The sequence below is a fragment of the Lagenorhynchus albirostris genome, chromosome 6 (assembly GCF_949774975.1).
Source record: "Lagenorhynchus albirostris chromosome 6, mLagAlb1.1, whole genome shotgun sequence".
Classification (NCBI taxonomy): Eukaryota; Metazoa; Chordata; class Mammalia; order Artiodactyla; family Delphinidae; genus Lagenorhynchus; species Lagenorhynchus albirostris.
The window spans coordinates 54,706,609-54,728,791 of NC_083100.1; the positions used below are offsets into that span (position 1 = coordinate 54,706,609).

General features: G+C 39.9%; 1 protein-coding gene across 1 annotated transcript in view; it reads right to left on the reverse strand.

Moving 5' to 3' along the window:
• Nucleotides 1-975: 975 nt before the first annotated feature.
• The window catches only part of OSBPL6 (oxysterol binding protein like 6), a 207,317-nt gene continuing 186,109 nt past the window's right edge, over nt 976-22,183 (reverse strand). Inside the window, exons 16-26 of the mRNA XM_060152564.1 lie at nt 21,150-21,287; nt 14,986-15,073; nt 13,927-14,180; nt 13,032-13,169; nt 12,625-12,688; nt 11,025-11,103; nt 9,317-9,461; nt 7,196-7,340; nt 5,040-5,166; nt 3,304-3,426; nt 976-1,929 (exon numbers count right to left, since the gene is read on the reverse strand). Of these exons, the coding sequence (XP_060008547.1) occupies nt 1,821-1,929; nt 3,304-3,426; nt 5,040-5,166; nt 7,196-7,340; nt 9,317-9,461; nt 11,025-11,103; nt 12,625-12,688; nt 13,032-13,169; nt 13,927-14,180; nt 14,986-15,073; nt 21,150-21,287 (1,410 nt within the window). The 3' untranslated portion in view covers nt 976-1,820. The remainder of the gene's footprint in view (nt 1,930-3,303; nt 3,427-5,039; nt 5,167-7,195; nt 7,341-9,316; nt 9,462-11,024; nt 11,104-12,624; nt 12,689-13,031; nt 13,170-13,926; nt 14,181-14,985; nt 15,074-21,149; nt 21,288-22,183) is intronic.

Consider the following 22,183-nt stretch of genomic DNA (forward strand, 5'->3'; position numbering starts at 1 on the left):
AATTAATGACATTGAGACACCGAGGGAGGGTGTTGGTTACATGCTCAGAGCTAGTGATGGATTAGGGAGTTTGCTTGACAATGAAATTTCATTCTAAACCAGTGCATGCTGTACATATAACGTATGGAGTAAGATAAAAGGAGGAATGAGTTTCAGGATAACTAAAACTTGCTCCACCTAGTGGAGACTTCAGAGTTTTCCCTTATGCTCTCAGCAGTCTTGGTTTGATAGTGGAATAGCCATTATTAGGAATGCTTTGAGTGGGAGAAACAACACTAAAATCAACACCTCATAACAAAATGTAAGATGTTAGTAACCTTGTTATCAGAGATTAAAATAACACGTAAAATCTGATGGTAAGAGTCTAAGAATAAAAACGTAACAGAATAAAATATACATGATTTTATAATTCTCTAGGAAAATCTCTAAAGAGATTTTTAAAAAAATATATAGGCATTTAAATAGTTATCTATGTGCAGAAACTCAGGAATACTAATGCAAGTTACTACAAAAGCCTCTATATATTAGTGGAGGAAAAAACAAATCCTGAAGCACTCAAAACACATTTCTGTCCCTCACCTCCCCCCATTTTTGTTGGGATGGATAAATTCCTTAGCTTAAGTTTTATATCTCTGCCAATAGCAAGGTAAATGTTTAATATGTGGTCATGTATCATACAGAAACACTTGATGAGAATATGAATTTGCATAGAACTCATTTAAACATTGCAAATAAGCTTCTAGTGGTCTCACATCTGTTCCCAGTGGAATTCCAACAGTGCCAATGGGTTGGGCACAGGACACATGTGGGTTACACTGTGTTTCACTCAAAATTAGTTATGTCTACAGTACTCCTAAGCCCACACCACAGACAAATTCCATAAGCTTTTTGTTATTTCCTTCCAAAGTTTTAACACTGATGCCGAGTGTTCAAATCAAATACGGATATTGCCAAATAATAGGGCACACTGGGAGGTTAGGTGGAAGAGGGATGGTTTATTAACTGTACGCAGGACAGGAAACTGACGAGCAACTGAATACAGAGATCTACTTAGCACACCTTTTCCTTCTTGCCCTTCAGACATATGATACAGTAGCCAATATATCAAAGTAAAGCACATGTTGTTTACTTTTTTCAATCCATTTGAGTTAGTCTCATAATTCTTCTGATCCCAGAAAGTGAATCATGCCATGATTCAAAACATCTGTCCTTCACATAAACCTAGGAGCACACATTTAAAAAATGACTTATTGTACATCTTTGCATTTCTTAAGGCATGAACAATGGCGTACAGATGGAACAGGTTCTGAGAAGCATCACGATGTCAAAAAAGCATCGTCTTTTTTGACAAGGCCAGCACACGTACACCACATCAAACAGACACACTCGACATCTGAGCTGACTGCTGTGGCCCAGGAGCTCCTGCAATGAGGGGATGGCGCTTCCAGAAAAGGACCAAATGCGTGGTTCATATGTCATGTTGCTTTAAACTCTCTGGATCAGCTTTAAGCACCAGTTACAGTTTGTTTTTCTTTATAGACTCTTCAGACCTCGGATTTTATATTCTGCTCCTTTTATGCTTTTCGAGATGGGTGTGGTTGTTTTTTAAGGAATATGGTTGCAGCAAAACAGAAAGGATCTGAAAGTGGTTAGGGGCCTTGTCTAATGCACTTCTGAAAGTCTATTATAAAGATGAATAGAAAAGCAAATGGTCAGTTTTCAGTCGACCCAGAAACCACGCGGAGCTCTAAGAAACATAATTGTGCATAGTTATTTATTCATTCAGAGCGTGTTATGTTGGCTAGCTCTATATTCCCAGTTTACCAAAGAACAGGGCTGTCTACTTTGCTAAACCCAGGGTCCTTTCGCAGCTCCCAGTAGGTGTCGTTAGAAACCCAGGCTTCTCTTTGATTGGCATCAATCACTTTTCTGTGAAAGTATAAAAATCAACATTAGACACAAATCTCATTCAGGTGACCTGATAATTGGACCCTCTCCTGTAGATAAGACGTGTACATATAAGCAGTACTTGGTAAGCCAGTGAGCATCCTATCTGCTGATTGATGATCTGACTATTTTGACTAGAAATAAACCCACTTTTGTTGTGAAATGTTTGAAATGGAAGTGGGTAGGGTCATGAGGAGAGGGGCTAAGAGCGGGAATAAATCACCTCAAGGCAGGACTAGAAAGTGAAGTGGCCCAAACAGGGACTTCCCTGGTGGTCCAGTGATTAAGACTCCATGTTTCCAATGCAGAGGGTGCAGGTTCAATCTCTGGTTGGGGAAACAAAGATCCTACATACTGTGCAGCATGGCCAAAAAAAAAAAAAAAAAAAAAAGTGAAGTGGCCCAGACAAAGCATGTACAAACCTTGTAACTAGAACTTCAGACCCCAGACCCACAAGAATTTTCTCTGCTTCACTTGTGGGGAAAGTATTCAACCTCATTAGCTGTAAGAGCCTCCTCAGGGTCCACGCGAGGGCACTTTCAACATCTAAAGGGCAAGACTGCATTTCTGCTCCAGCACAGCCAGGAGATGGCAACTAGAAAGGGTATGAGGTTATTCTGAGCTGATCTGTCCTGGCTCTGAAGGGCAACAGATGGATCTGGAAACTACAGCTTAGTCTGTGTGATGTATCCTGCAAATAATCCTGTAATAATCACCCACGATCACACCACAGAAGGATCAAATCTGAACGGATATAAGCTCCATGTGATAGAAATAAAATTAAATACTAAGGAAGCCAGGATGACCTTGTGGGCAGTGGGGTCCCACCTTATCTCTGGGTGAGGGAGTGGGAACAAGTTTCTACCATTCGAAAGGGGGTAGTTGGAGGACAAAGAACCTCTGGGCAAGACCCTCACTCTCTATTGCTGTCCATGAAAGGAAAAGAGATGTCGAGGAAAATTTATTTTTATGGTTACAAACTTTTTTTTTTTTTTCTGCAGTACGCGGGCCTCTCACTGTTGTGGCCTCTCCCATTGCTAAGCACAGGCTCCGGACGCACAGGCTCACGGGCCTAGCTGCTCCGCGGCATGTGGGATCTTCCCGGACCAGGGCACAAACCCATGTCCCCTGCATCGGCAGGCGGACTCTCAACCACTGCGTCACCAGGGAAGCCCTACAAACTTTTCACAAGACCAAAATCTGATTCAGTATTTTCACTGGCAAAACCAGTGATGAAAATCAGTTTAATTTTCCACCTCGAAGTTTCCTGGACATAAAACTATCCCTCATTTTCTTTTTACCTAGAGTTTTTCATTGCTTGTGGCAACCATTTGCAAAACATGAAAACTGACTTACTTAAAAAATTTTGGTATATGTTCAAGGTTGTTTTCTTCCATGTATCGTCTTCGAGATCTCTGGAGTTCCTCTACTCTTTGCTTCTCTGCTGCTGCAGCTTCTAAATTTCCTTCTTCCAAAAATCTAAGGAGAAAGCAGTTTACCTTTTAATACGTTACCTTCTTCTCTGAGAACAAAATAATCTCATTTGCATAAACTTAAATTCTGGTTGCTGTGAACATAACACAGTGAACAGTAATGCTCTGATTATGTCCCTTCGCCCCTTCCCCAGGCCACACTCTCTCTGTCTGCCACCAGCTAACATACTTTCTGTGTATGTGAACTGAATTATTGAATTCAGCAATAAAATGGGAGGAGTGAAAAGTAAGTGGTTGGCTTTGAAGACTTTTCTGTGCTGTCTAGGGTTCCACAACTTGAGATTTTCAGGTTGACTAGAGAGTCTGGGGTTAGGACATCATGAAGTCCCCGGCTGTGCTCCTTTTCCACGTTATCACAAAGCACTTGTTAAAGGCCACAGCATGGAGGATGGTACCTGAGTGTTCTTCAGCTACTTTTAGAACAGATTGAGAGGGAAGGAGTTTTCCTGTTTTATTGGAGAGAGTAAAACTGATGAAAAAGGATAAAGTAACAGTTGGGGGAAATTACAAAAGGCTACAGAAAGGAAATGAACAGTAAATGAAATTCAGAAAGGGAATACTGAAATAGAATTGAGAAGAAAAAAGCAGACCCAATGGTGATTTGCAAATATTTAAATTCTAAAATGAGAGCAAAGAACAGGTATACAGTATGATACACACTGTACAGGAAGCTTACTGATAAGTTTGAATGTCAAATAGTGAGACTGCATGTTCTAGAGAAAGAGGGGGGAATATGAGGGAACTAAATAGTAGAACATTCAATACTGGGAACATTTTGGTGGAAGACAGATAAAGCCACAAAGACACTGGGAACAGAAAATGACCTTGGATACAATTTGTATGACATGTAGAATTCTCGTAAGAAGTAAAACTAATTCTGTAGGAATGGACATGAGTACAGAACAATGTAAGAATAATTTAAAAAAAAAAGGATCAGAAGGTATTAAAGGTACTGTATTTTGAGTATATCTCACACCCCAGGGGATCAAAAACATGTTGGGAAAACTCCACACTTTGACTCAAAGTATTTCTAGGTACCCCTGTATCTTATCCTCTTATTCTTCACTGAGATGGTTAAAGGGGATCAACTGTATGGTGATGGAGAGAAACAAAATTTTTGGTATACATAGGTATACAGGAGTAGAAATAATGTTGCATACATGAAAATTATATAATGTTACTATATATGTAATGTTACAATTATATAATGTAACACCAATGTTACTTCAATAAAAAATTTTTAAAAAAAGACAGTCCATGTTATAGAGTAATAGAACTATAGAAATACAAACACTGAGGTGAGGAGTGATTGTGTGAAGAGTTCAATAATTTGCAGACCTTTGGTAAATTGGTGGGGGGGGCACTTTTTGTTAAAAAACGTCTGTGTTACCTTCTGCGGGGAACTTTTGTTGAGCTAATTTCTATTATGATCATCCTCTGAATGCTCTTTACCTAGGTAGAAGACTCAGCTATTACTGAGTGAATAAGGGAATGAATGATTCAATGAATAAATAAATGATGGTGGCGAAAGTCTTGATGACTTCTGTAAGCACCATGCCATGACCTAGTGTTCATTTTAAATACCACTGCCCTGCTCACCTCTGATCTGGCCGGAATCGGGCATCTGTTGGTGGAAGGAGATCTTTTAGTACAGGATCTAACTCATTAAGCTCAATAGCGAACCTTGTGAAGCCATAGTAGAGCTCATAGTTGGTCGGCATGGAACCTGGAATGAGGCCAAGGAACCACTGTGAGAGGCAAAGAGGCTTACAGAACATGCAGGAGCTGACTTAACTCGGGTGCTTAATTAATACTCACATTAACATCAAATTTATAGTCATAAACATTAGATTGCAATTTTTTTTAAAGGATTAATGATTATTTGCACACTTAATTTAAGACACTGGGTAGGTAATCAGTATCTTCACCCTCCTCTCAAATAACTTGAAGATCACCACTTTCTAATGTAAGTGCTATTCTTATTCCCTGACGAGTTAGATATTACTGTTAATTTTGCAGTCATTGTTTGTTTAGATATACCCACATACACACAGTATGGTTGCTCACTGTTCCTTCTTGTATCTCTGACCTTTTATGTGGGATGATAAAGGTGCATCTTTTGGAAATTCATTTAGTGAGGATCTGTTCGTGGTAAATATTGTTTTCTTTCTCTATAAATGTTGATATTTAATCATAGTTTTGAAAGAGGCCTCTTATTTCTTGAAATATCAAGTGCTCTTATTTTCAGAGTGTGGTAAGTCTTACTCTGCCTGGGTGCCTTTTGTGTTCTGTGATTTTTGACTGTGAGCTCTTGTCCCTTGGATCTTCATCTGTGGGAATTCGTAAGGCCTGGGATCAAGTTGTTTCTTTTTTTGGCCGTGCTGCGTGCCATGCAGGATCTTAGTTCCCCAACCAGGGATCGAACCTGTTCCCCCTGCACTGAAAGTGTGGAGTCTTAACCACTGGACCTCCAGGGAAGTCCCTACAAATTTTTTAAGTGAACTAAATTGGTTTTATTTTGCTAAATGGGAAACTTTATGTTGATTATCAGAACTGATAGATTCATATATTTAATAAAATCCAGCTTTTAAAATAAAACTTTGTACATACAGTAGTCTTCACTGGTTAATTTTTCTCTCAAATACCCAACTGGGTAACTAAATGCTTGGGTGACTAACTATAAGCATTAAGATTTCACCAAAAAACACTTACAATTTACTTCCATTTAGAAAAGAAAAAGATTCAGATCTAAATTAACGTTTACTGGCACTTTCAAACTAAATTCGACAGCAGGATCTTTGTAGGCTCTGCTCATTCATGTGCTCCAAGCTCCTAGAACAAAGCCTGATGCTCAGTCAGTACTCAATACATCATTGCCAAGTGAATGAACAAACCACTCTACTAGCAGGGAATTTCAGTACTCATTGAGGAAACCAACAACTAATTTTAAAGTTAGGGATTAACTAACAAAATTCCAATGAAAATAAATGTCATGTGGAGCCTTGTTCCATTTGTACTTGATAGTCAATTATATGCTAGTGTATTACCAGAACTCTCTTGATGTCTTTTATTAAATGTCAGCATATTGCAGCTCTTTGATGCTCAAGTAAAAAGATCACTTATTCTGGTTAAATTATTGAATTTGTGGATTATGGATGTTTGCAGGCTTTCCTTTGTTTTACTAAAACAGAGAATAAATAACACGAGTAGGGATTTGAGTTTGTATATTTCAATTATTCAAATGGTTTAATAAGTATACCTAGTTTTTGAAATGCGGTTATTACATTTAGAGAGATTTTACATGAAGCCCAATCTCTGACCACACGTCAGATTTGGTCTCAATTCTACAACTCCTTACTATCAAATATTGGAATTTATTTAACTTGTGGATTGAGTAGAGATGTAAATATTATTGTCTTAAGCATCTATGTTTTTAATCTATTAAAAGAAAACATAAGGGGCTTCCCTGGTGGCACAGTGGTTGAGAGTCCGCCTGCCGATGCAGGGGACACGGGTTCGTGCCCTGGTCCAGGAAGATCCCACATGCCGCGGAGCGGCTGGGCCCGTGAGCCATGGCCGCTGAGCCTGCGCGTCCAGAGCCTGTGCTCCACAACAGGAGAGGCCACAACAGTGAGAGGCCCGCATACCGCAAAAAAAAAGAAAACATAAGGTGTACCGCATGGGATGATCTGACCTTCCCTGCCTTCTGCCACTCATGGCGCCCCCCTGAGGCAGGACACTCATGCCGGTCTCACCTGGTCTCCAGATGCACTTGGCGGAAGGGGCCACACCGCAGTACAGCCCTTCATGCCACTTCCCAAACAGCCGGTGCACCACCTTCCCTTCCTGATCCATCACAACCCCCTGGACTTCATTCACATTAGAATTCCAATAATTCACCTGGAGAAACCAAACTCCAGTTAAAACACTCAATCTCTTTAATAACACCAATCCCTGTAACTTCCACATGGAAAATTTTCTTAACCTTGAAGTTTCTCATGCAAACCATTTCCAGGCATCTATCTCAAAATGTTTTGCATGGAAGGGTGGCTATCTAAGTGTTAGCTGACTTAACTTTTAAGAAAGGGATGACCCCACTCCATGTTAGAGCATGAGACCACAGCCCAGAGAAGGCTCAGTTTCTATCTTAACTGAATATTAATTTACAGGTTAAGCAACTTCTTCCTCCCATTGTCCTGTCTTGAACTACCCTTGGCTCATGGATTTTAATGATTTTCAATTGGCAACACTGGAGAAATAGTTTGTAAAATCATTTTCATAGTAGCTGTAAATGACTAAATTTAATCAGGAACACCTGTTCTAGCTCTCTTCCAGCCATGCTCCTCCCCAAGGGGTCAGAAGTCGGCAGGAATTTACCCATCTGGATCCCTTGGCCCCTATTCTAGATCAGGCCCCAAGTACACAAGACCCTAGAATTCCTTGTCCAAATGGCTCTAAGCGGGACTTCCCTGGTGGCACAGTGGTTAAGAATCCACCTGCCAATGCAGGGGACATGGGTTTGAGCCCTGGTCCGGGAAGATCCCACATGCCATGGAGCAACTAAGTCTGTGTGCCATAACTACTGAGCCAGCGTTCTAGAGCCCGTGAGCCACAACTACTGAGCCCACGTGCCACAACTACTGAAGCCCACGCGCCTAGAGCCTGTGCTCCGCAACAAGAGAAGCCACCGCAATGAGTAGCCCATGCACCACAACAAGAGTAGCCCCCTCTTGCCACAACTAGAGGAAGCCCGCATGCAGCAACGAAGACCCAACACAGCCAAAAACAAAAAACCCACAAATGGTTCTAAGCTTATTCCACAGCCTGCACAGGCCTTTCCTTGGATTTATCGTTAGGCCTGAGGGGTGGCCAAGGGTGGCTGTTTGTGGGGGTGTGGACTGGACTGCCTACACACGTGTTTGCGGCCCCTTGCAGCGCAGGGCAGAGCTGGGGGTGGGAAGCAAGTGGGGAAGGCCGTGGGCCAGACTGGTTCTCCTGCGCTGCCAGGTTTCCAGCTCGGTGTTCCCAAGTGTCCAACCTGGACTTGCAGGTTTTGTCAAAAAAGGTACTTTTGTCAGCGTGAAAGGATAGAACATATTTTATTTGACAGCTTGTGGGCTTGATTTACATACTTTAAATATTTACACATACAGTATGGGGACTGCCATTTGTACTCTTGCCCTGAGCTCTGCAAATATTAGGGGCAGGCCTAAATCTAAGTTTCTCCTCGCCTAAAAAACTAAGTGCGCACAGTTACTGTTACGCACGACCCAGTCAGCGCAAATGGTGATCCTGGCTCCTCAGTTCTGAACCACTTAATCAGTCTATTAAGAAAAAAAGGAAAAAAGAAAAATATCTAACATCTTCTCTTGTTAATAAAGGTACTGCTTTTTGTTGAACTTATTTAAGATTATATATAATAATGGCAGAGTTGGATAAGCTTATAGGGACTGGAAGCTATCATCTCTATGCATCTTCAGAAAATGACATGTGCGATATATTTAGTTCCCTAAAATAAGATCACTTGAATATGTTGTAATCAAGCAGGAATATAAATGGAATATAAACCAGGAGACTCGTTATAGGCAAGAATTACTCTCTGGAATTTTACTTAATGAACTGGCTGCTTAAAAAGAAAATTCTTTAACAAGAATTTTTTTTTCTCTTTCAAGATGGTGCCTTTGTTGACCTCTACACCGTCAGATGTCTGCATGCCTGGAGCAACTCCACCAGCTGGTCCTGCTTTTTTATGTAAAATGTCCATAAGGATCAATGATATAGAACTAACTCGCTTGCTGCAGCTTAAGGTAATTGTTTTATTTCTTCCCTAGGAAGCATTTTATGTATCTTTCCTTTGCTATTGTAAGATTATTTACCTTGACAAATGTGAGTTTGCAAATGCAAACACTGCTTTTGGTATTTCTAATGGTTACTTCTCCGTAATGCTCTATCCATCTCCTCCCACTCAGGATGTTGTGTATGCACGTGGTGACCTTATTCCACACATAGCAATCTCCATACCTAGTGAAGAATACAGCACTGATTAAAAACAGTGAAGGTAACAAATAAATATTACTGTTTCTACCAATGAGAATACTTTTTAGCCATAGCTTCCTTTCCCCTCATCTTTCTCTTATTTCTTTCTTGGAAGTTTCTATGTGGTCAAGGCCATTTATGACATGATTCATTCATTTAAGGAACATTTCAGTGCTTTCTATGGGCCAGGTGCTAAAGCTACCAAGTTGAATAGGGTCTGTTTCCTGCTCTCCTGGAGCCAATAGTACGGTAGGGATAGATGGACACTTATAAGAGCACAGAGGAGTGTCCTTAGATCTGCCTGGAACGTGGGGCGAGTGGCAAGGAAGATTTTCTAGAAGAGGCTGTGTCTGGTCTAAGCTTGGAGGGTGGAGAGGAAGGTACTACAGGCTGGGAAAGGCAGAGACAAAGCCACAGAGGCCAGAAGGGCACAATGCATCCGGGGACCTGTGTGTGGCACACTTCAGGTGAGTGGGTATGACGGGAGGTAAGGCTGGAAAGGTGGGACAGGGCAGAGCAGACAAGGCCCTCAATGACCCACCAGTGAGTCTGGACTTACCCTATAAGCAACGGGCCATCACAGTAGGGTCCCAGGGAGGAGAGAGTAGGGTGTACATTCAAGAAAGGCTACTCTGAGGACATTGTTTCATGCTGTGAGTTAAGGCCAAATATGTGAATAATTCTTTGGGAAAAGACTGATGAGCGTAGATGGCATGAATCTAATACAAATTCTGGAGAGTAAGGTTACCGAGTTTCTGCCAAGGAAGGCGATGACAGTTTCTACTCACCTTTAAATTTGCGCATTACATATATGTTCAAATAAAACACTGTTTCAAAATGAAATGCTTCCGGGTTTCTAAAAAATTTATGAATTGGTATGATGTAGGCACTATGGAAAACTCTCTTCCTCATGAGTTTGTAAATATTGAAAGTTTATTTTGTGGCCCTGGGAATTCCTCCCTCTCCCCACCATCCTCTATATTGAATCTACCAGCAAATTCTGTCATTCAAATAGACAATAAAAAAAACAGAACAAAAATCAACCAAATGAAGAAAGAAAGAAAAACAATCAAGCCTTTGGCCTCAATGAAAACTTCAATTGATTTTAAGATGTATGGGCTATATCCTCTAGAAAACAACCATAAAAGGATTCTATCACTTCCTTAATGAACTAAACATTAAAAATAGTGCCTGGATCTAAGATGAACTCAAAAGTGAAAGTATAGATAATATAAAAAAGAAATGGCTAAAAAGAGCCATTTTAGTTTGCATTTTATTTTCATATAAAATGCAAACTAATGTGGTGACTGGGACAGGTAGGTGCTGACTGATGAATGCAGGATGTGAAGAGATAAAAAGGAAGCTTCGACACATTTGCTAAAGTTCTCATTAGCTTTTGTCGGGGCCCAGTCTCAAAACTTCGGTGAAGTTAACAGAAACATTGGCCATACAGGGAAATGGCCCCTTGGCACCTTCTAGAGTTTCAAATACCCATTTATGATTTAAAAAATCAGATAAGAGACCAAAAGGAAGATGCGCGCAACCTACTTTGGAAGCATGGCGTTCAGGGTTCCCACAGGCAGGATTTCCATCGACTTCCCCCAGAACTTGTTTTTCCATCTGATATCTAAACGACATAAGGCAGAGGACAAGAAATATACACTCCATATCTAATCATTTACTCTAGAAAAATGAACTTTTGTATTACACTTTATATTTTACAAAGGAAACTTTTGTAATCCCAACTGATTCTATAGTGTTGCTTTAATAAGACAAGTGCCTGAGGATGGCCCAAGGTGAGAAGATTAATTGTGAACCCCCCCCGCAAATATCTATGTATATTTTTCCATAATATATGCTCTATATGTGTTTTCAACAAATAAAACTGGTAAAGTCTTGGAATAACCTGTGTGTGTATGTGTGCATATTCACATACACACATACATAGACTCTACTCTGCGTTAATGTCTCCATAAATGTTGTTTCAAGTTTTAACTAAATGGTGGAAATATTTTATATATATATGTATATATATATGTGTATGTGTATATGTGTGTGTGTATGATGTATAGAAAAAGTAATTGCAGATTGTGGTATGGCAGTACGACTGATTTATATACATATTTAAAGAGTTACATGACTTGGGAGAACAGTAAAAAAATAATGCCTCTAAACACAGATAGGTAAGATTTATGAGAAAGTGGGATTAACTTAATGAACATGTTCCTGTGCTGGCTGTTAAGATACCACCCAGGGCCCAGCACTTCATCTCATATGATGGCTTTATGTTTTACCTGTGGTCACTCAGGTGTATCTGTGTATTTGTAATAACTGCCCGGTCTCATTCTGATGAAATAAGGGAGCTTAGTGCTATCTCCACAAAATTTCTGACTCTTTGTTACGAACAAGAAATGATTTACTTTCTTAATCTGAAATAAAGTACAGTCACAGTGCTGCTCTATCATTTCATATCCTTTTCAGGTTGAGGAAGTACATGTGAGAAGAGTCATACTGCGATCAGTGAAGTACCCTTTGGACCTCCCCTGAATGTGAGAGAACTATTCACACTTAGTGGTAAATTTATATATATATATATTTTTCTTTCTAGAGGGGTTTTGAAACTTCTTATTCTAGGCGAGTTTGCAACATTCTAATCGAACAATGGGTATTGATTTAGTAGAGACTTCATTCCAAACCCCCAAGCCTCAGTGAGTTAAAGACCAGAAATCACTGCAATGTATATATACCTAAATAGACTGTGACCACATATGACGTGTTCTAGAGCCTTCTTTGAGGATTAAGATCTCTTTGCACACCCTCAAGAAGCAAGAAGCCAGCAGATACAACCTCCATGCTAAAGATGCAGACAATGAGTTGAATGAGGTAAAGAAATAGCCCTGAGCTGGCATAGTCAGCATAGAGCTCTGCTGTCCCATAGGGCTTTGCTTCCTAAATAAATAATCCCATCTTCTAGATGACATGGTTCCATCTTTACATCAAGAAATCTAATTTCTCAAACTGAACTCCACACCAACTACCAATATTCTCTGAGTTCTAAAAGTAGAAATCTAAACTGAGTACTTTGGAAACTAGAAACTTTCTCATAGGCTCATCAATTGGATTTTGAAGTGATAATTGAAATACAAACCTTGCCAAAACACAAAATTCTTGGATTCACAGTGACAGGCAGAAATGGGTGGATGATGGCTAACCTGGGAATTAAAAACAAAAAATGACATCAGTGTTAAAACTTCCATAAATGATAATTTTTTACAACGTATATTGGCTACCCCCAAATAAAAACCACTCAACTCATCCATCTCTATTAGTGAATTATTCTCAAAATGTATCAGTAAATTACTGAATCTTTAACTTTTACAACTTCATGCTTAAACACATTTAGAGGTTGTAGTTATATAGATAGGCTAAGTGAATTTTCTGTTAACTAGTATTATAACCCACCTCAATCAGATGTTTATCAAAAAGCTATTTTCATCATCAAACAGCACGCCTACAGTTTCTATACAGAAACTCACTGAGTCCAGTGGGACTTACCTGTTCTGAGAAAAAACGGAATCCTTTGTCCTCTCTAATGCATTCATAAGTCTCCCCAAGGACAGGGTTGAATGGCTTACTTCCTGCTCTGAAATAGGTGGAGCAATATCCTGAAACTGCAAATGCAGCAATAAGAACCTGTTAAAACATTTAAGAAAGGAAAATAATATAGGAGAGACTACTTCCAGGTCTGCTTGTCTCTTATTCCTCTAGATTTTATACATCCCCATCAGTGGGTGCTCATTTGATGGCATCTGCATTTTCTATTTTTTGCACAGACTCTTCATATACTCATAGGGAAAAAAAGATAATTGAAAATGAGGTTAAACTCTCTTCATGGGAACCAGGAGACAACTGAAGCCAAATATTCTTCATTTATCTGTCTGTCCAACTTCCTGAGTATCACAGAGTTCAAAGGTTCTGAAAGCCAGTGTATAGGTTATGCCATTTGCACAATCTTAGCAGGAGGGTTGTGGCTGGTGGTGCTTTTCAGAGGGCAGGTCAAGTTTTCCACAATCACATGGAGTAGAGGCCAGGGCAAAGAACAAACAGGAGGTTACTTTCTCAGACCTAAGTTCCTGAACAAATGGGCTCCCCTGGCATTCAGGAAAAGCTGATAAAGCAAGGCTAGGCATGTCTTAAACCTGTGAGGAGGGTGATACCTTTACATTCTAACTTTAGAACCACCCAGAACCAAGAATAAGTCACAAGGTGTGTATCTTTCAGTAGAGGTATCTGGATCTTTTTGGCCCTGCCTGGTTTATGCAATGGATTCCTCTTACCTATGTGGTGAGAGTATTAGGCAACAACCAAATATGCTATCATAATGAATTCTGCCTTAGCCCAGGTCTAGGGTTGGCAAATCTCCAAAGGGCGCTGCTCTGTTATTTATTACCATGCGCTCATAGGGACTGTCCGTTTCCGAAGCCTTGTCCAGAAGCTCACTATACTCCATTTCCTCACAGAGATGCTGCAGAGTGTTGAGTGGCTCGTTTAGCTCCACAGGCATGGAGACTTTAGACAGGTCTTTACCAATGTTGTTCCTCAAGATATTCCATAGGTTAATGTTACTGGTGTCGGGACAGGGAGCTGGCAGGCGTGCTCGACGTCCGTTTCGGAAGGCTCCTCCTGTAAGCTCCCCGTTCAAGACTGGAAGAGGGAGAAAGAGGAGAATCACAGTGAAAGAGATCTTGCTTTTCTTATTTCCCAGAACCTGGGAGGGTAGGAACCCTTTCAAATAATTCTGATTGTGATACATTTCTTAAGCCTTCATTACACTCTCTCAAGAGGGAAGAGAACTATTTCAGTACAAGGTTGCTGATAAATGCACAAAACATCAACGTACAGTTTTTTAAACAAAGTGTTAAATATACTTAAGTATTACACAATAAAAGACAAGTCAAACTTCTAAAAATTAAATATATTTAATACGAAGGACACAAAATTTTGGTTTGCCCAAGAACTGAACTTTTTCTTTTTTTTCTGTATGTCTTTTATTATTATTATTAATTTTTGAATTTTATTTTATTTATTTTTTTATACAGCAGGTTCTTATTAGTCATCCATTTTATACACATCAGTGTATACATGTCAATCCCAATCTCCCAATTCATCACACCCGCACCCCGACCCCCCCGCCGCTTTCCCCCCTTGGTGTCCATACGTTTGTTCTCTACATCTGTGTCTCAACTTCTGCCCTGCAAACCGGTTCATCTGTACCATTTTTCTAGGTTCCACATATATGCGTTAATATACGATATTTAAACTTTTTCTTTTAACCATCTACCTAACAAAATTTTCAACCATTTACCTCACCAGATTATACAAGTAACAATTTATTGATCAGCTGCAAAAGGAAAAATTAGCTATGGGGTCAAAATGATTGTTCATTGAATCATCAGCATTGTAACTTGGCATGTAGATAGAACCACCTGGAAGCTCAAAGGATGCATACTTTGCCGAGAAATGTTGTCTGCAACACTGGTGTTGTCTTCAGATATATTATCACTCACATCACTGATGTAAGACTCATCATCTGAAGCCTAAGGAAGGGAAGAACGTAGAAAGGATCAGAATTCTCATTCAGTCTTGAAAGTTCAGAAAAATCAAACAATGAAAAACAACAGGATATTGCCCAAATGAGAAGCAGAGGTCACAGTGGGAACTGTATGTGGCATATGTGCAATGAACACCTGAGGGTCCCCCGTGAGCCAGAATGTAGGATTGCCAGAAAGCAGCCCTGTCTTTAAGTAGCTTTCTGTCTTAGTTGGGCTGAGACGCTGGGGGAGGCCAGTGCATAACCAGAAATGTTTCAATTCAACACAGTAAGAATGTGCAAAAAAAGGAGGCCCTATGGATCCCCCTAGAGGAGTCAGGACAGGCTGCCCGGAGGAAGTAGTATTTGAACTGGGTGTTGGAGGATGCAGGAGTTGCCCAGTTGTTAGAAGGGGGAGAAGCACAAGAAGAAGGGATAGTGTGCAACAGCAAGGACCATGAGAGAAACAGTTATTCTAGGAGTGCTAAGAAGTCGAGTGGCTGTAACAGAGGACAGGGCGAACGAGATGAGGTCCGACTGTGAAGGGCTTTTCATGTCAACATAAAGGGTTCACAATATAATCATATGAGTTGTTAAATGCAAGGAAATGACAGAGTCATATTTAATTCTCAGGAAGATACTCAGCAGCTTTCCCTAGGGAGGCCAGACAATAGGATCCTACATAGATCTGGGTAAGAAATACTGACCAGTAACACTAAGATGGCCACAGTAAGGATCAAGTAGTAAAACTGCATTTGGGAACCACATCTGAAGTATACGGACAAAATCTGGCAGATTATCTGGGGGCAGGGGAGAAAGATTTAGGGACAGGGAGAAATCGAGAATTAAGCCATTCTCTACGTGAGAGAAACATGGAACGAAAATGAAACCAAAATTCACATAAGAATAAAATTAAGGGGCAGGGACTTCCTTGGTGGTCCAGTGGTTAAGACTCCGTGCTCCCAGTGCAGGCGGCCTAGGTCTGATCCCTGGTCAGGGAACTAAGATCCCACATACTGTAACTAAGCATGCGCACTGCAACTACTGAGCCCATGTGCTCTAGAGCCCACGTGCTGCAACTAGAGAAGCCCGCACACCACAACGAAGGCCCAGCACAGACAAAAAAAAAAAAAAAAAAAAGAATAAAATTAAGAGGCAACAAATGTACTAAGGGGATTTAGAGACAGAGCAGATAAGAAAACAGAGAAGTACTGTAGAGCCATTCAGAGGAATGGGAAAACCAATGTTTCTACTATAGGCAAGAAAGCTGTTGATACTTATTTACTATCTTCAAAATGGAAATATGCTGTTATTTTTTCTGAACATAAAAACAAAACATTCTTATCGTAAAAAGTTAGAAATTACATGAAGCTAAACAGATGATATGAAAATCATCCATTCTATGACCTAAAAGAAATCACTTTCAACATTTCATAGGTACTACCCCCAATTTCAAAATGCCTATGTAAACACACTGATACGTTTATCTTTAGATACTGAAAAAGGGGATTGTTTTACATACTATTTTATAGTGTTCTGAATATACTTCCATTCTTATAAATATAGCTCTTCATCCTTACTTGGAATGGCAACGTATTTCATTAGACAGTTATATAACACAAGGAACTTAACCAGCATTCACGTGGCTTCCAATTTTTTATTACTTACAGACAATACTTGGATGAACATCCTTGTAAACATATTTCTGTGAATCTGTCTGGCAATTTCATTAAGATTTATTCCCAGAAGCGAAATTGCTGGGTCAAATGAGTCTCTTTTAGGCTTTAGCTGTATGTTGCCAAATTGCTCTCCTAGAAGACTGTACTGTATTACTTCGTTCTCATCATCAGTATATGAGAGCATCCATCTCTCACACCCACTTAAACACTATACATTATCAATCTATATTAGTATGTATCTACCTAACACACATAAAAGATCTCTAGTTTGAATTTCATCTTTAGTGAAACTGCTGTCTTATCTTTCACACATTTTTCAGCTTGTCATATAAACTGCATTTTTTTCTAGTTTGCAATTTATTTTTTAATTTGTTTATGCCACTCTTTTTGGCCATGTAAAAGTTTTAAATTTGTATGTAATAAAAACCATCAGCCTTTGCCTTTAAGGTTTCTGGATTTATTGCTGATGTTTTTAATAGAGTTGGGGAGAATTCATATATTTAGGGAGATAGAGTTATACTCAGAATGATTTTGTGTAAATGAATAATGATAGTTTTGCTTTTGCGCCCTGAGCAATGCTATAAAGATAGCAAATTGAGAATAAAGTCTTTTTCTCATTTGTATTTTCCCACTGCAGCTGGCTTCCAGTTCTCATTGACTGCAACTAAATGGAAGGCTAAGCCTTTCGGCCCATGAAAGCCACATTCTAAACCTTGATAGAAATAAAAGGTAAATCAAACTCTTCCATGTGATTTCTCTGAAAAAAGCTAATCACATCCAATTATGTTAAGAGAAGACAAAGGCCTGCCTGAACCTAATTCATGTTGCATGCATGTTTATTACATGAACACTTAGAAGCTATAAACAGTCTAGTCCTCTTCAATTTCTAATTTCACCCAAACTAATATATGATAGAAATAGTCCAGTATCCATGCCCATGTAGAAAGTTCCGTGTAGAATATAAAAGAGCTCTACAATGACAGTGGGCCCTGAATAAGAGCTATATTATCGTATGTGTGAGCAGTAGCTAAGGCCGGGCAGTCTGGCTACGGTCCACTCATGTTGTCCTGTATATACAGTTAAGGCTCTGCCATATTATAATGAAACAATTAACATATATTAGTTTTCTCTCCCATGCTCAAGAAGTCTTGGAGCCAAATATTTCTCTTTAAGAGGTTTGGGATTCAAAAGAGTTCAGGAAATATTTTTTTCTAACTGCGACCAGGCATGCAGCATTGCAGAAACAAGTTTAAAAGGCAAGTTTAAAAGGCAAGGAAGTAGATCGTTCTGGAAGTGAGAAGAACATTTTTTTTAAAAGAGGTTGCACATTCATTAAGTGAAGCACATAAAGATTTTTCTCTCAGTTATGGAAAATGTTAATGTAAGACAGCTAAGGCCCAGATGTTTCTCCGATTAATCATATGTAATGAGCTATAAGCATTCTTTCCTTCATTCAGTTAGCAAATATTTACTGAGTTCCTGGTTCACCAGAATGTTCTAGTGCTGGGGACAGAGTGGTGAAATCCCTGCCCTCACTCTAGTGGGGGGAGACACACAATAAACATACGAAATACATATTTTGTTGGATAGTGATAAGCATTATGGAAAAAAAATCAGAAGGGAAGAGGCATGTGGAAGGTCAGGGGTGAGGAGGAAATGGTAGCTCTACACTGTAGGTAGGGCATCCAGGGTAGGCTTCTCAGAAGGTGACTTCTGAGTAGACTGAAGTGAGTGAACGATTTGACCGTGTGGCGCTGGAAGTGTTCAGCCAGGGTGGGCGGCAATGCAGAGGCCCAAGAGCCTTTGGCAGCTGTCATGCAGAATATGCAGTTGAGCCCATCCTGCAGCGGCTACTAGGATTCTCACATGTACAGTAAACCAACCAGGTGGGCTTGCCAAGTCTGTTGTCCAGAGACTCAAGGAGCCTTCTGGGGGCATCTCATCACAAGGGAATTTGGAAACTTGGGCAGATGAGGTTGTCTCAGGAACAAAGTCTTAGCCTAAGGGGAAGAGCAACCTTGAGAACATGGAGGTGCCTGTCACTTGGGTTTATCTCCTGGTCCTGCTTCTTCAAATACTTAAGACTGAGTGTTGTGATAAAGGGGAAAGATTTAAGTAAAACACAGACATTTTATGAAAACCTGTAAGATCCAGTCACAAAGAATAGATGTATAGCTTAATTCTTTCCAGTGTGGGTTGTAGGAGAGAGTCACTTTCCTTATTTCAGTAACGGACAAGGGGTGTCTGGAGCAAATTGACAACTGCAGGAAGCACTCCATTGGCCTCTGGAAGGCACCAGAAGAGAGGTTGCAAGAAGCTGCAGCTGAGAGCAGAGACCAGATTATGAGTCTTTGTATGATAGCTAAGGAGTTTATATTGGACACTGGGGAATAGGGACATCATCAGATTTGCATTTTGGAAAGATTAGCCAGGCTGCCCAGTGGAAAATGGATTCGAGGAGGCAATAAAGGAGGCAGGAAAACTAGTTATGGAGACTGACAGGGTAATTTAGGTGGGGAGCTGATGGAGGACTGAATTGCAGTAGCAGCAGTGAAGCTTTAGGAAAATGTATGTATCTGAGAGTATTTAGGTGACAGAAGTTACAGAACCTGATGAGTAAATCAACATGGGTGATGGGTGGTAGTGAAGGGAAATACTGAGGCAACTCAGGTATTTGATGTGAACAACTGGGGAGAAAAGCACTTAGAAAAGCAATATGAGAAGTATGGGTAAGTTTGAGTTTTTCCCCTTGGGGGGTGTGTGTGTGCATGTGTGTAAGGGGGCTGCTGATTAATTCACTTGGACATGCTGAATTAGACAGTCTGTGGAGCACCCAGGTGGCAATGTCTCACAGGCAGGTGGTTGGGTGGATCCTGAGCTGACTCTTGCTCTCTCTTTAGACCTGTTTTCTCCCTGAGCTGTAGACCTGAATATCCAACAGGTTGCCAGATAACTCCACTGGGAGGTCTGATAAACTCACAATGCCTTAAAGTGAGTATATCAACTCCACACGCCTCTGTCATCTACTGCCTTGCCCCTCTATCAGCCACTTGGTCCACTGTTTCACGGGGGTAGCACCACCCTCTTGCTTGGACTCATGCATGTAATCTGCTTCACATCCTCTTCATTTCTGCATTGCCAGTGGCTGGTGCAAGTGGCAACTGGGTGCCCAGTTGAATGTGACCCCAAGAACTAGAAATAGGGAAATTAGGTTGCTCTCACAGGGCTATGCTATAAACTTATCAGATGATGGGTCAAAGCCCAGATAATGTATAGTTAAGTTTGTCTGCTTGAATAAGGACAAAGAACTGGGTCAGCAATGGAAGCCCAGAAAAGGGAGAGTCAGAGAAAAAAATGCTGGTAGCATGTAGAACTAGCATTAAACTAGTTCTCTGTCTTGTGAATGGGAGTTTCTGTGAATCTTTTAATGTATGACTTGGAATCTGAGAGGCAAGTGCCTAGCTTGATGTGGTAACAAATTCAGTACCTGATACAAGAATTCTGTTTTAGCTTTTCTCCATTAGAAAAGTGATGTGTTCACTCTTTCTTTCTATTTTCCACTTATTTTTGTTTCTAAAATCACTCATACTTCCAAACATCCAAAAAGAACTACTACTAATTGTCAGGATTTTTCCTTTCAATCTATTTTCCATGCATATGGAAATAACACTGAGCAACTATTTCATCTCCTTTTTGTAAAAATGCAGTACAGATTTGCAATCTCAAATGACAAAATTCTTAAACAACTGTGTGGGAAAGAGTTTTGGCTGCTTCTCCCATGCCAAAAAAGAAAAAAAAAAATTCTAAGTGTACTTGACTAAATTTCAGTAAAAGAATTTCTGCAACCTGACCAAGGAAGAGATTTCTTGTTTCCAAGACCTTGTCAAGATTCACGGGCATGACAAGCAATCCAATAACGCTTTTATGGTAGCCAGTGGTAACCTCCAAAAATGATAATTAGCCAACTAGATATGTGCTAGACATTATCCTTCTAAGTTCAAATTCTTGTCTCTGGTAAAGATGTGTATGGATGTGTGTGTGTGTATGTACAAACATGAATGGTAATTTTCTTAGTTTCTCATGCTTAATGTATTTATTAGCTAGTCTCCTTCTATAAAGGAGTCTGTTATCAACTATTTGTTTACCCTGAAATATGAACTGTACAGGTAAGTCAGAATAAATCTTGATTCTTTCTTTTCATTCATCAAATTTGTGACTATTGAGTTGGTGCCCAGTGTTAAGGGCTCAGTAAATGGAAACCATATAGTTTGCATGCTTTTGGCTTTGCTACTATTTGGACATCTTACTATAATATTTTTTTTAAAAAAAGTTCCACAGTCTTACTTTCTTTAACCGAAACTCATGGCCAGAAGCAGTTAGGGTTGATGCATCAAGGAACCTTACCTCATTCTCTGAGGAGCTTGCAGAGAGGAGCACTTCTTGGGCATCGAAGAACTCAGAGACAGACTCCGACATGGAGAGGCGGCTCTCATTGGCTACTTGTTGTGATAGGGGGAGACTGACGTGGATTTGCTCACCAGCCTACAGAAGAGAAAAGCAGATGGTATAATCGTTTTCTTCCCTGTAAGAATGGCTATTTGTTCAAATGAGACCATGACGTACTAGCCAGATTTCTAGAAAAATTCATACTCTATGTTAAAAAAGTGGTGACCACAGCTAATTTTCACTTGCAACTGAGTAATGACCACTGCATAAGTTTCCTTCCAATATGCCTAAAGAATCCAAAAGGTGCAGCTGAAAGGTGAGTTGATTTTAAATCTATGCTCAATTAATATTAAGTGGAATGTAACAGGTTGAGCCCCTATCAATACCCTGAATTGACTGTGGAGACAAGTTCCTTGTCACATGCTTAGGCTTGTCATTAACTAGCCATATTCTAACCAGTATACTACACCTCCAGCAGTATCTGTAGAAACCACTAGAGATATGCTAAGAAAACAGTCTAGAAGACTAATTTTTGAGACGGAATACATAAAAGTCATTTTCCAGTTTGATCATGAATTTTATCCAATGAAACATATGATTAGAGTATTGAACCTTATTTCAAATTGTATTTTTATTCAGTAAGTAATAAATATTGTTTTCAAGGATACAATTTAAGTTTCAATCAGAAAAATATGTAAGAGAACTAAAATATATATATTCTAGTACACATTTCAAGTTGCAAAGAAGATTCAAACTGAGATGGTTGACTAATTTTTGAATGACAAAATTTTAGAAATACCTCTAGATTCTGGGCAGTTGAGTAGGCATAAGTGTCATCAGAGATCACAGGACCCATGGAGGTGGATGGACGCGGGGTGGGTAACTTACATCAAAGAGAAGCTGTCTGGGGATGGTATTTCCTAAGCAGTTAGATGGCAGAACACTTGCACCCACAGATTTCTAGAAAAATGTACATTTTTGGTGCAAATATG